This window comes from Salarias fasciatus, chromosome 3 (genome assembly GCF_902148845.1).
Source record: "Salarias fasciatus chromosome 3, fSalaFa1.1, whole genome shotgun sequence".
Classification (NCBI taxonomy): Eukaryota; Metazoa; Chordata; class Actinopteri; order Blenniiformes; family Blenniidae; genus Salarias; species Salarias fasciatus.
The window spans coordinates 8,251,489-8,264,409 of record NC_043747.1 but is presented as its reverse complement, the minus strand read 5'-3'; the positions used below and the strand labels follow the sequence as shown (position 1 = coordinate 8,264,409).

General features: G+C 47.2%; 1 protein-coding gene across 1 annotated transcript; it reads left to right on the top strand.

Annotated features, from left to right (window-relative positions):
• Window positions 1–1,142: 1,142 nt before the first annotated feature.
• On the top strand, window positions 1,143–9,775 carry trmt44 (tRNA methyltransferase 44 homolog). Its single transcript, XM_030088279.1, is given in 12 exon segments — window positions 1,143–1,721; window positions 2,888–3,005; window positions 3,193–3,412; window positions 3,486–3,554; window positions 3,726–3,833; window positions 4,884–4,955; window positions 5,774–5,880; window positions 6,027–6,210; window positions 6,304–6,619; window positions 9,177–9,293; window positions 9,381–9,460; window positions 9,462–9,775. Coding segments are annotated over 12 exon segments (1,896 nt in total). The 5' UTR covers window positions 1,143–1,369; the 3' UTR covers window positions 9,615–9,775.
• Window positions 9,776–12,921: the final 3,146 nt, after the last annotated feature.

Genomic DNA, 12,921 nt, shown 5'->3' with positions numbered 1-12,921 from the left:
ATCAGTGTCAGTTAATGAAGTCTGAAACTGTCTGCTGTGTTTTCAGAGGCAGTTTGAGGGGAGTAGACGTTATGAATCATTGGTGGGAAAATACCGTTTTAACTGTGAAATGAGCAGGGAGAAACTTGAGAGTCGCGACTGTTCGCAGCGTGAAACTCACACGAATAAGACGAGGAAGACGTGAAGCAACCGGACCTCGGGGGAAAGGGAGTGATAACCTTACCAATATTTAGCGGCATTGTCATCATCTGAAAGGTGGAATGTGAAAAATTCAAGTGAATCTGTGAGGTGAAAAGGCGACAGAAGACAGTAGAAACCAGTTTTCAGTTACCAAGCACTCCAGCCTCTGTTGTGGGTTTTGTTTAATCCCCTGTTTTGGTGAAGGACAGACTGAATACTGGCCAGGCTGGAGCAGGATGTATGGAAGTGTAAATGTTAAGGCCTTCACTTCTAAGGGTTAAAATGAGTTTGAGTTCAGTTGGAGACCTTTCTATGTACAATTTACATGTTAACCCCCTGCAAGCAGAGTTTCTCGCTGAATGTGAAGCAGGTGTGAGTGTGTGAGTCTGTCGGAGAGACCTTGATGTATGTTGTGTTTATCCAACATCCATTCATCCGTCACACAGAGACGAACCGATACACTCTCTATTTGCACCTATATCTGCATATGTTTTGGGATTTGGAATGAATTCAAACTTCATTGAAAAATATGAATAAGCAAAATATATTTTCTTTTTTTAAACATTAGCTGAAAAAGTTTAACTCTTGCTTTGCATTTTTTCACCTCTGAAAATGAATTTACTTACTTCAAATCTACTGTGAAGTAATTTATTTTATTGGAATTAAAACTCACTAATGTATTCTGAGATACCATCAACATATATTATATAGATATTTTTAAAATTATTCCTTTTTGACCATTGCACAGTTTAAGGAAGTCTTTGGAAGTACAGTATTCAAGATTTTTTATTTTTCTCAAACTGTCTTATAAGTGTTACAAAACTAGCCTTGTTTAACGTGTACTCAGAGACACTGACATAAAAATACTTTTTGAAAAAAACTCAGCAAATTTCCCCTGAAAATAATCATTAAAACAATTTCTACCTTTTGTTTCATGCTGAGGCACTTCCTGCTCATCTCCTTTGTTGCAGACGTGATGAAATGTAAACAGCGCCATCTGCCGCCGCAGTGTGGTGTGACACGCGTGACGTCATCACCCAGCGACAGCACGTTTCATCAACACACCTCGAAGTGCCATTATTTATTGTTTTTCCGCTGTTTTTGTATACTTAACACAGCCTTTGTGAATCGGAATGGCATAAGGGGCTTATCTTACTTTAATTCAGCGGCGGGAAGCGCGTGCTGAGGGATGACTAAACTCGGAGATCTGAAGTTCCCTGGAGGATGCGCGACCCTCCCCGAAGGATTCTGGTCCGCCGCAGACGTCTGGATTAAAAAGCCGCATGTCGTCAACAAGCGTCTCTGCGGGGCCACAGAGACGGAGGGCAGCGATGTGGACCAGGAGGAGCTGCGGGCTTTGCTGCGGGACCACCGGGGCGACCACCGGCTCTGCCAGGACGCGCTGAGCTTCCTCTCCGGCGGAGACTCTTTCACGCCCAGTCACCAAAACAACAACAACAGCTGGACCTCCAGCACCAGGACCTTCATTCCCAAAGTGAACTGCTACGGAACAACCCTGCACAAAGAGGTCATCCTGAAAGGTAGAACTGCAGTGAGACATTCTATCTGTCCTGTTCCAGTTATCTTCTTTTTTACTATTTTAAATCAGGTCTTTAAACATTATCTGCTCGTGCCTTCCTTTATGATTTCACTCATTTTATTTCTTTATCTTAATGAATGTTATGCTTTATTTATTCTTCTTTTTGTGTCTTTCTTAATCGCTTTGTTCAATTTCTACAGTACCATTCAGACATAATGGCAGTGCTTTAAAAAGGAATAAAGAATCCTAATAATTAATATTATGCTATTTAAAAAAAGGGGATTAAGGAAAGAGAATAAATAAAGTAAAATACTAAAGATAAGCTAATAAAGCAAGTATGATATATTGTTTTTTGAAGGCCAGAGCAAATAATAGTGCTTTAAGGCCTGTTTTAAAAGAAGTGTGTCAGCAGTCCTCAGGTTTTCAGGAAGATTTCTCCACAGGTGAGGAGTGTAGGGATTAAAAGCTGCTTCATCTGGTTTCTTCTGATTCTGGGAACACTCAGTAATCCTTCCTCCTGCGGACCTCTGGGGTTCTGCACGTACATCTGAGGTGTATTTAGACCAAAACCATCCAAAGAACAATAATCTAGTTCCTCTGAATCTTTATTTGGTCATTAATCCTTTAATTCTTGCAATAATTTTCAGATAGTAGTGAACTGATTGTGTTATTGTCTAAACTGTTTACTTTAATGTAATTCTCTGTAAAGCACGTGACCTGAATGGTGCTTTAGAGCTAGGGCTGAACGATATGGGCAAAATTTCATATCTCGATATCTATGCCAGATATCTCGATATCGATACGATATATTACAATGGATTCAGTGAAAGTTAAGCATTTTTCAGAAAAATAAAAACATTATAATATAAAAGGATGTAAAAAATAAAAATGCAGTTTTATTTATGAGAACTCACTGCCACTACCACCAAACTCGTTTGTGCAGATTCTGCAACCGCCCTCTGCCATCAGCTGTCAACCAGTAAACGAGGTTTGTGGTTGGCTGGCCTTACCTGTGCATGGGCGAGCTGACATGCAGGGCAAGCAGGGGAAATCTTGATATCGCTGATTTTGAGAAACGAATGTCCTGAATGTTCATATCGCGATATCGATATGATAACGATATATCGTTCAGCCCTATTTAGAGCAAATTTTTCTTGCCTTCTGTAGATTTTGCAGGACAGCGAGTGACTTTCATTCCATTTGAAGAGGATGAAGATGGAAAAGTATCTTTTAAGGAGGGCAACATTTACCAGATTCAGCTCCACAGCACGGACTGTGAGGAATGGTGAGTTTGACATTACAGCATACAGCAAGTAAAACGAACCAGGGGCGGTGAAACTGCACGACTCATTTTAAATGTGTTTAGATGTGGAAAGAAATGCATTCAACATTACTTGAAGTCATTTTTTCAATGATTTTTTTAAAGACAGTCTTTAACTTGATGTAAAACCGTCTGCTGGTCTTTGCTCCAGGACCCTGGAGCTCCACGCGCTGGCTGCGGACCGGTGGTTCTCCGACGGGGTCGCCTACCCCAAGCTGCCCTGGCTGACCTCCGACCTGCTGCCCAAGCTGCTGCGCTGGGCCGCCGAGTGCAAGAGCAGCGAGTTCCGCAGCACCCTGTCGCTGCTGCCGGTGGAGAAGTACAGCCGGACGTACCAGCAGCTGAAGGAGAAGTACAAGGCCATGGTGAAGGTGAGGAAGACCGCCGCCGAGCCTGCTTCCCTCCTCTGTCCTCTCAAGATTTAGTTTTTTTTTTTTTTTTAAGGTGTGGCCAGAGGTGACGGATCCTGAGAAGTTTGTGTTTGAGGATGTTGCCATAGCGACGTACCTCCTGGTGAGTTGCCTCCGCTCACCGTGCACGTAGGAAAACCACATTTATCTCTCATGAAAGGGAGCGACCAGCAGCAGCAGCAGCCGGTAATTGGATTTCAGTGTGTCGACGGCGAGGCGGCTGACCGTGACGGACGCTGTGTGTGTGTGTGTGTGTGTGTGTGTGTGGCCGCAGGTGCTGTGGGAGGAGGAGAGGGCGGCGGGCGCCCTGACGGCCCGGCAGTCCTTCGTGGACCTGGGCTGTGGAAACGGCCTCCTGGTTCACATCCTGAGCAGCGAAGGGGTGAGTGGGCGGCCGGAGGCGGCGGCCTCAGCTGGAGCCGCGGGTTTTCTCCTCACCGACTCGCTCCGGGCCGGTTGGAATTCCGTCTAATATGATTTTATAAAAACATTTTTTGCATGAGCAGGTTTCATCCCGCTTAGGAAACTTTCACTGAATCCTCTGAAGAATCATTCTCTCAGCAAGTTGTGGAGGTTTTTTTTGAATCAGTTAAACATAAAGGAAACTTTTATATGGATTCAAAACAGAATCTATTTGAGTTTTTTTCAGAATTTTTCAATTGAATATCGTTCTCTTTTACCCGAGAAAAAGCGTCTGAAGTGAGAAGTATCAGGCAGGTTTCATTTTTTTACATTTTACATGTAAAAACAAATAATTTCTCAATAGAATATATTTGCAAAATAGCATGATTTTAAACAATTTATTTAGAAAATGACTCCAGAACTAAACTGAGACTCTGAAAGCAAACCCAATGATGGGTTCTGGTACTTAATGTGTCCAAAAAAGGATGAAACTAAGAAAAAAACTGATTATATCAAAGTTTTCCTTCTGTGTCTTTGGGAACTTGTACAATATTAAAATCACATCAGCACTTTAAAACTAATAAATGAATAAATTACATGTCCATTAGCAAGTTATAATTAACATTTCTGTTATTATCTTGATGTGAGATAGGAGATGTGTTAAACTTTGCTTGGATGCAGTAAAATAGAGGAGAGAGTGTTTTTCGGTCTTTCTGTCGTTACGCCTCAGTACCTGGCAGGTGAGTCAGCCGCTGACCCCGTTTCCTCCCCGCCGCATGTGGGTCAATAGAGGCTCACATCGACCGTGAGTCACCGCGGCGTCATGTAACCGCGGCGACCGAGCGGTAAATAGAAGCACCGCCGACGCAAACCGCGTTACCCGTAATAACACCGAGTCACGTCTGGAGCCTGATCACAGCTGGTCAGAAGGATTTCCAGAGGTGGAAAATCAGCGCCGCCTCGGCGGAGTGAGTCCAGGTGACGTACGGGCAGGATGGGAGTCACGCCGCCGCGTGGTCTTGTGTTGCAGCACCCCGGAAAGGGCATCGACCTGCGGAGGAGGAGGATCTGGGACACCTACGGCCCCCAGACCGTGCTGGAGGTGAGGGGGAAACGCCGCCGCCGCCGCCTCGCTGCTGCTACGTGCTGTGATTACCTGGACGGCAGCCGCACGTTTAAATGGAGACTGTTGAGCGAAGTGAAATCCTCAAGATGCAAAAGCACAAATTCATGAATAAATAGAATGATTTTATTATCATTGTGCAAATTATTAGAAAACTGGAAGTGCAGTCTTCAACTGTAATAATACAGAATGTATGAAAGACAATGGAAGCTGTTTAGGAATAAATCAATATGTAAATTAGCAAAAAAATATATAAAATAATGTCTTAATTGAGATTTTTCAATGCAAATAAGTGGAAGTCTTATTAATAGAAAGCAAATCAAAACTAGCATCGCTCTGTGAAAAACACATATTTCCACATTTCAGGGAAGCGTTTGATGAATAAAAGCAGATTGAAGTGGGAACCAGGAGACCTGACGCCATTTAACACAATTTTAATTAAAATCCCTGAGAGCCCTGAGAGGCCTGGCGTAACGATGGCTCTGGAGCGGCAGGATCCGGCTGATCGGCTCTCCAGGAGTCCTGTGGGCTGAAATATGAAAAGATTTATTTGACTTTATCACCTAGAAATGGGAATATTGTGTGTTAGCCTGGTCAGAAGGTGAATCCTCTCAGGAGCCGCCTGTGGAGTCGTGAGTTTCCCTGAACCTGCTTCCTCTGCGGCGCATTAAAACTTCCAAGTTTTCCATTTACACAATTTCCCTCCAGTGATTGTGAATTGAATCGAGGCGGCGTGCGTCTCTCCCCGCTCTCAGGAGCTCTCGTGCTTTTTTTTTTTTCTCTCTCTGCTATTTCAGGAAAAGGCAATCACCCCCGGCGAGAGCTTCCTGTTCCCGGGCGCCGACTGGCTGATTGGGAACCACTCGGACGAGCTCACGCCGTGGATCCCCGTCATCGCCGCGAGGCAAGTCATCAGGCGCCGCAATCACCCCCGAGTGCCAGCTGTGCTCTGTCTCTCTCTCTCTCTGCGGACGGCGGCGTGTTTTATCCAGACCGGACCACCTGAGGGCGGCGTTGAGCCTCTCTTCTCTCCACCTGTTCACGTCTCAGGTCGTCCTACTGCTGCCGCTTCTTCGTCCTGCCCTGCTGCTTCTTCGACTTCAGCGGGAAGTACCGGCGGCGGCGCTGCAAGACGTCCCAGTACAAGGAGTACATCGACTTCGTGTCGGAGGTCAGCCGAGTCTGCGGCTTCAACACGGAGGAGGACTGTCTGAGGATCCCGTCCACCAAGAGGGTAAAAACAAAACGGAGGGAGCTTCGTGGTAAACCAAGAACCAAAACACTCCTCCTCCTCCTCCTCCTCCTCCTCCTCCTCCTCCTGCTGCAGGTCTGCCTGGTGGGGAAGTCCAGGAGCTACCGGCCGTCCGAGGAGGCCGAGGCGGAGCGGCGGCGAGCCAGCTTCATCCGCGGGCGCCAGGCCGGCCCCGGGGCCGCGGGTCAGAGGCCGGACGGGGACGGCTGCCCCGGCGGCGGGACCTGGGGGGCCGGGTTCCAGCCGCGGGACAAGGCGGAGGCGGTCCGGAACTGCGCCGCGCTGCCGCGGCAGCTGGTGGACGGCGTCGTGCTGCGGGTGGCCGAGGCCCTCCTGGGGATGACGGCGGGCGGCGGCGGCGGCGGCGGCGAGGAGACCTGGAACGGCGGCGGTGAGATCCAAGAACACAACCGCAGAAGAAGAAATGACAGCAGTCTCCCTGGACCCGGCGCCACTGAAGCCACGAAATTTAAAATCAGACGAAGCGTCCGTGAAGCCGATCCCGGTCTTATCAGTGTTGACGTCGGGGATCTGAGGAGGCGTTGCTTTGCGGAGGAAAGATTTGCTTTAATTTAAAGGTAGAAATGAGAAAACCTGTGAAGAAGAACCTCAGTCTGGAAGAGCCTGAGAGCTTCACAACCAATCTTATTAATGCGGCGAAGAAGACGAAAGGAGATAAAATGATTCATAATCAACAGTAGAAGAGTTTAGAGTAGATTCCCACACACACACACACACACACACACACGGACAACAAGAATGAGGACTACTATCATTAAAAGGGAAAGTTCTCTGTCAGGGTGTCGGCGGCGAAATCGGAGGTAGAAAACAGGAGGCGGAGCGAATGAAAGGCCGACTGTAACCCTGTATAGAGATGAGCGGATGAATAATGCAGCGCCCGCCATGATTAATGCATGAGTCTGCATTTGTACTGAGGTATTCCGACCAGTTATCTGCTGTAAAGAACAAAGGCTGGGTCCGGGCGGAGCCGGCCGAGCCGCTGCAGGCCCGCTGGAGTCTGCTGCTTCCTCTTCCAGACGCTCCTCCGCTCGTTTCTGGCGTTAAAGTGAAACTGGAGGAGGCTTGTGGGGGGTTTTGCGTCCTTCCTCGTTTCTTTTTTTCCTCTATTTGTTATAAGAACAAACAAAATGGGGGAAAAAAATGGAACCTTTTATGTTTATTTTTTTGATTGAAGACACATTCCGATTGCATAAGTGAATCCCAGGCGCTGCGTGGCGTGACACCTGCGCGTCGGAGCTAAAATAAACTTGCATTCGGAGCAGTTGACGTGGGAAGGAAAAAAAGGAAAAAGCTACTAATTCATGCATGCCGTGCTGCTGACTGAGCACATGCACTTATGTAACCGTGAAGATCTGCAGCGGTGCGTCCGACATGCGGGAAATGGTTGAAACAGGGACGGAGGGGAACGAATGAACCAGCAGGGCAGTTCAAGGAGCGTGCGAGTCGGCAGATTTGGACGGTGGCGTGATGGAGGTTTAATTGGGCGAGGTGATGCTCCGGCAGCGGGTGGAGGCGGGTGTCGGAGCCGACAGCAGCGAGGGCGAAGTGGAGGGTTCACAGGACCGGAGGCAGTGAGAAATGTCCCAGTGTCTCCGCAAGGATGAGTTCAGGGGCCACAGGGGGAAGCAGTGCCTTAAAAACTTTAACTTTTTGTTGTGGTGTCGAGTAAATGTGATGAAAATGTCAAAAAAACAAACAATAACGATAGAAAGTGGCTCCAATCTCAATGTAAAGCCAATTTTAATGAAATCTTATGGTGCAAAATACAGTGAAATGTTCAAAAAATCTGTTAAGATCTGTGATTTCTCAGCTCAGATCTCAGTTTTGTGTTGCTTTTGTGAGAAATATTTAAAAAAAAATCAGTTTTCTTCAAAATTTTTATAATTTGGCTGGATTTGAGCCTCATGTGAGCCTTTTTTGGCCCACAGACCTTATGTTTCCCACCCCTGCATTAGAGCCTAATCGAAGCACATGCACAGGAAGAACATGCAAACCGAAAATCCCAACCAGAATCAAAACCTCGGTCATTTTGAGTTAAATTTGAGCTCCCAGTCATTAAATAAAACTCCTCCACCCGCAGAATTCGCAGTTCCTTCATCATTTTTCCTCCGTTTCTTTCTTCACGGCGAACTTTCACCCTCAAACAAGTGCGGCGGTCGCCCGGCCGAGCCATTCATCACGCTCTGCTCTCAGTCGATACCGTCCTCCGCCCATTAATCCACATTAACAGTAAAGGCCAGCTCTAAACGCTCTATTGATATTATATTAAGGCCCGGAGTCCCCCGGCGTCTCGGACTGCGCCGCGCCGCGTATTCCAGATTTAACCTCTGATTTGAATATATTCAGGGTGGAGACGATGAGCTGAGCCGTGAAGATCTTTGAAAGTTCTCTGTGTGATTTAAAATTTACAGTTTGGTTCAAATATTGTTCCGAAGCAGCATTAGAAGTCCTGCAGCGTGTCTCTCCTCCGATATGTCAGGCAGAGAGGAGCAGGGTTGTCATTTGTATAAACCTAAAGGTCGGTCCTGATTGAATTCTCCTCCGGGGGCAGAAAGGCCACAAAGCCAAAAATACCGAGGCGGCGGTGAAGCGGCAGGAGCGTCAAGCCGGGCGTCACTCCGCCGTGCGGCTTCGGAGCCATTTTTCAATAACTCCCCTCGTTCTCAGGTTTTGTTTCTGGCGTGTGAAACGTCGATCCCGCCGGGAGGAGAGGCGGGAAAATGAGTGTCGGCCGCCGCGACAGGCTGTTTCATTGAGTCGGTTTGACGGATCCGACAGACTGAGGAGGACTTCTCTTCACTGCTCCGTCTTCCTGGTGCGCTCCGTGTTGTACGTCGACTGGCCGGTTGAGAAATGATTCCAGAGCGTCGATAAACCCCCCACTGCTGCCGTTATGCTGACCTCCTCCTCCTCCTCCTCCTCCTCAGGAAGCCTCTCGGTCGGCGAGGTCGCCGGGATGCTGGAGCCGGAGACGCTGCAGCAGCTGAAGAAGGAGTGCGGCGGCCTCCAGACGCTGCTGAAGAACAACCACCAGGTGTTCAGAGGTGAAGCCGCCACCGCCTCCGTCTGAGAGGAGCTTTCTCTGCTCTGACCGAGACGTCCGTCTGTCCGTCTGTCCGTCTGTCCCCCAGTGGAGGGAGGACGAGTCTCCATCCGGGACTGGAGGGAGAAGAAGGCGTCGTCCACCCGGCCGGACGCCAAGAGGAAGCCCGCCGTCGCCGCCGCCGCCCCTGAAGACCCGCCTGTGCTGGTTTCACCTGAACCACCCTCAGGGCTGCCCCCTGCTGGCCCAACACTGCGCCTTCGCCCACGGCCAGGACGAACTGCGACCTTCGACCCTGAAGAAGATCAGGAACTCACGCTGATCTTCTCCGGATAACATTATTTGACCTTTTTTCTTTTAAATTTCATTGATTTTTTTTCCTAATTTAAAGGCTGAACTGTATTTTACTGACGTGATCTTTATTATTTCTGGGAATGGAGGCGTCGATTGAGGTTTATAATATATATTATGAAATGAAATCTACTCTCAAAGGGTCTCTTTGTCTTTATTTCATCTATTTCAGAAGTGAAGGAGTTGATTTCCACCTGCAGGCGTTCGCTATATTTTGCAGTATTTGCTCCTGATCTGCAGAGCAGAGAAGAGGTGTTGGATAAATGTTTAGAATGAATTCTTTGTCGGCCGGAGCGCCGTCCCCTCCGCCGTGTCAGACAGCGAGGCCCTCCTGGGGAGCGCCAGGCGCCTCCCTGGGGGGGCGGCGTTGTTTTTATATGTGACAGTCAATAATCAGGTGCAGTGAAGCTCAACAAGCAGACCTGGTTTAAACTTGTTCCTCTAGGCAGGAACATGTGCAGTTTTTCTACTATAATGAATATAATCACATGATCATGCTAGATTTAAGGGGGATTTTGATGATTTGTTTGAATTCCCTCACATAGAATAAAAGAATCTGCTGCCTCCGCTCCTTGTTTTCCCGGCGCAGACGGTAAAATCCATACGGCGGATCAAAGGGGCGTCCTGAGACTGGTCACATATGAGCAGACCTGCGGCTCGGCGGCCGTCGTCGAATATTGACGATTCTGCTGTTTACCCAGCATGCCTGCCGGTCCCGCACAGGGAGGGGAGGAAAGGCCGACGCAGCTTTCTGATTGTAATCAGTGAAAACCATAAAGAAATACATAGACTGTGTTAAAACCGAGTGTCACGGCGTTCTGACGGACGCAGGGGTTTGCGGGGGCTCAGATGACCTGTTTGACCTTTTAACCCTTCTGAGGATCATCGTCTTGTTTCAACACATAAACCTGAACCTAGGTGCTTCAGGTTTCAGTTAGATCCTGATACATGTTGACATCCGTCTGCAGCTGCCTGTGCTTAAAAAACTGAATGACCATTAAGCTCTGTCATTCAAAAATGGAATAACTGTTTAAATAACCGTTTTTAGAAAGAAATTGAAGTTTCAAAGCTCCGTGAAGATCCACAGCTCTGTGAGAGAGAGAAGGATGGATGCAGGATCCTGAACAATAGTATTGAACTGTGACTTAGAAGACCTAAAATAATCAAACTTTGTGGTGCAAAAAACAGTGAAATTACAGTGAAAAGGCTTTGAGGCTAATGCTAGGTGGCTAGTTTCCATTAAAAGAATCATTGATCTCAGCTCGGTGTTGCATTGTGTCCAGTACTCATAAGAAATTTGTAAAATATTAAAAAAAAAAAGAATGTTTTCTTTGTCATCTTGATAATTTGGCTCAGCGTGCTGGATTACAGGCCACTTTTGGCCCACGCGCCTCATGTTTGACACCCCTGATTTAGCACAAACTACATAAATTTAAAGAATTTTGTTCTATCTTTCTTCAGAATTTTTCAAAAATTAGACAACATGCCGACCTTCGACCTTCAACTTTTCGCCAGTTTTCCCTCAAAGTCCGTCTCGACTTCACAAACGAGCTTTCTTCGGCTCCTCCAACCACATAAACCAGCAGGTTTTCTCAAATTGGCCCAGAATCGGTTCAAAAGGTCAGTCTGACGTCAGCCGGGACTGAAAACACCCGTCCAGAGGAAATACTTTCCTCATAACATGATTCTCGGCGTGTTTCCAGCGGCGAGCGCCGCGAAGCATTTCAGCAATGTAAACAAACCGTTTCCCTCAAACGTTTTATCAGATCCTGGGCAGCGATGTGCCGCTGCGCACGTGTTTCTGTTCCTGATGGTAACCCAGAGAAACCCCCGTCTGGACGCGCTCCATCGGTTCTGAGAAACCAATCAGGAGACGCTGGAAAAAAAGGGGAGGCGAAGGGGAAGAAGGCATTAGCAGGCAAAATTACTCCCTGAAATCTAGGTCAGGCAGAAGTGGCTGCATCTCTCCGCCTAAGCCGACAACTTTCCCCGTGTTTCCCCCTCATGCTTTATTCATGGCGGCGGCGTGGGGCTGGGATGCGACGCCGCGGCTCAGAACAGAAGCACAGCGGCCATGTTGGACTGAAGCTGACAGCTGTCACGGCCATGAGTTGTTCACTTTAACTGCAGCTGTCTCAGAAAAATCTTATTTTTTGGTTTTTATTTACTTCCCTTCTCAGTGGGGAGTTTGCATATTCTACCTGAGCACGTGTGTGTGTGTGACTGCATATTCGCTTTATTCAATAATAAACATTATTCACATTTGTTGCACTGAAACAAAGACAGAAATTTAGAGTTCTAGTTATTTAAGGACAAATGTTACAGATTAGAAACTCAGTTCGCTTGAGATCAGACTGAAGCAAAGTGAGTTTGACGCCCTTTATATAGAAGATGGATCAATTATAGATGTGAAAACCGTGGTTGGGACATTTCATTCCACTCTGGGTCGACATGATTTCCCTTTGCTTTCTTTAGACGTCACACACCGCACACACAGCCGTTTCCAGATAAGATCCAAAAATGAATTAATTAAAAGCTTCTGTACGTAACAGTGGCTGAGTTTCCTCCTGATGCGGCGTGGCGTTGCTCCATCAGTGTCCGTGAAGAGCGAACGGCTTGTGGGATGAATTCCCCTCCTGGGAGGGGAGCTTACTCATCTCGGACCCGCGATCATAAATTATCCAGACGCCGGTGAGTCAGCGGCTGATTTGTTGGAGTAGAAGAAGGTGAGGTGACATTTTTTCATTTCATTTGCTCGTGCTGGGCTGGCGGCGGCGGCGGCGTTTTCTGGTCGGGTCATTGGGTCAATTCTCACCAGTGACCCCAGCTGAGACGCAGGTTTACTGTTATTTACCGGCATATTTATCTCATGCAGTGATAAACTGGGCTGCTCCCTCTTCCAGTCACTTAGTCTCGCACGTCGAGTGTTTTGTTGCCTTTCTCGCTTTCAAGTTGGATCAAAAACACGAAAGACTCCACGTCAAGAAAGCTCTTAACAGAGTCAAGCAGTTGGAAAAACAAGCTGGTTTGATAACACAAGTGTCTGAATCATAACGTAATAGAGGTCGTGACCTGTGAGTCCTGCATGTGTGTATTTGACTCCAGAGCTCATCATCAATACAAGGTGAAATACTGATCTTGAAATGCAGCCATGTGTGTTTCAGAGTCAGGGGGAAGACCAAGAGATTAAACATTCATTACATCTAAAATGGTCACATTTTTAATATTATTAGCAGCATCTATATGTTGTTACCTTGCAAAAAATGAGATGATTGATT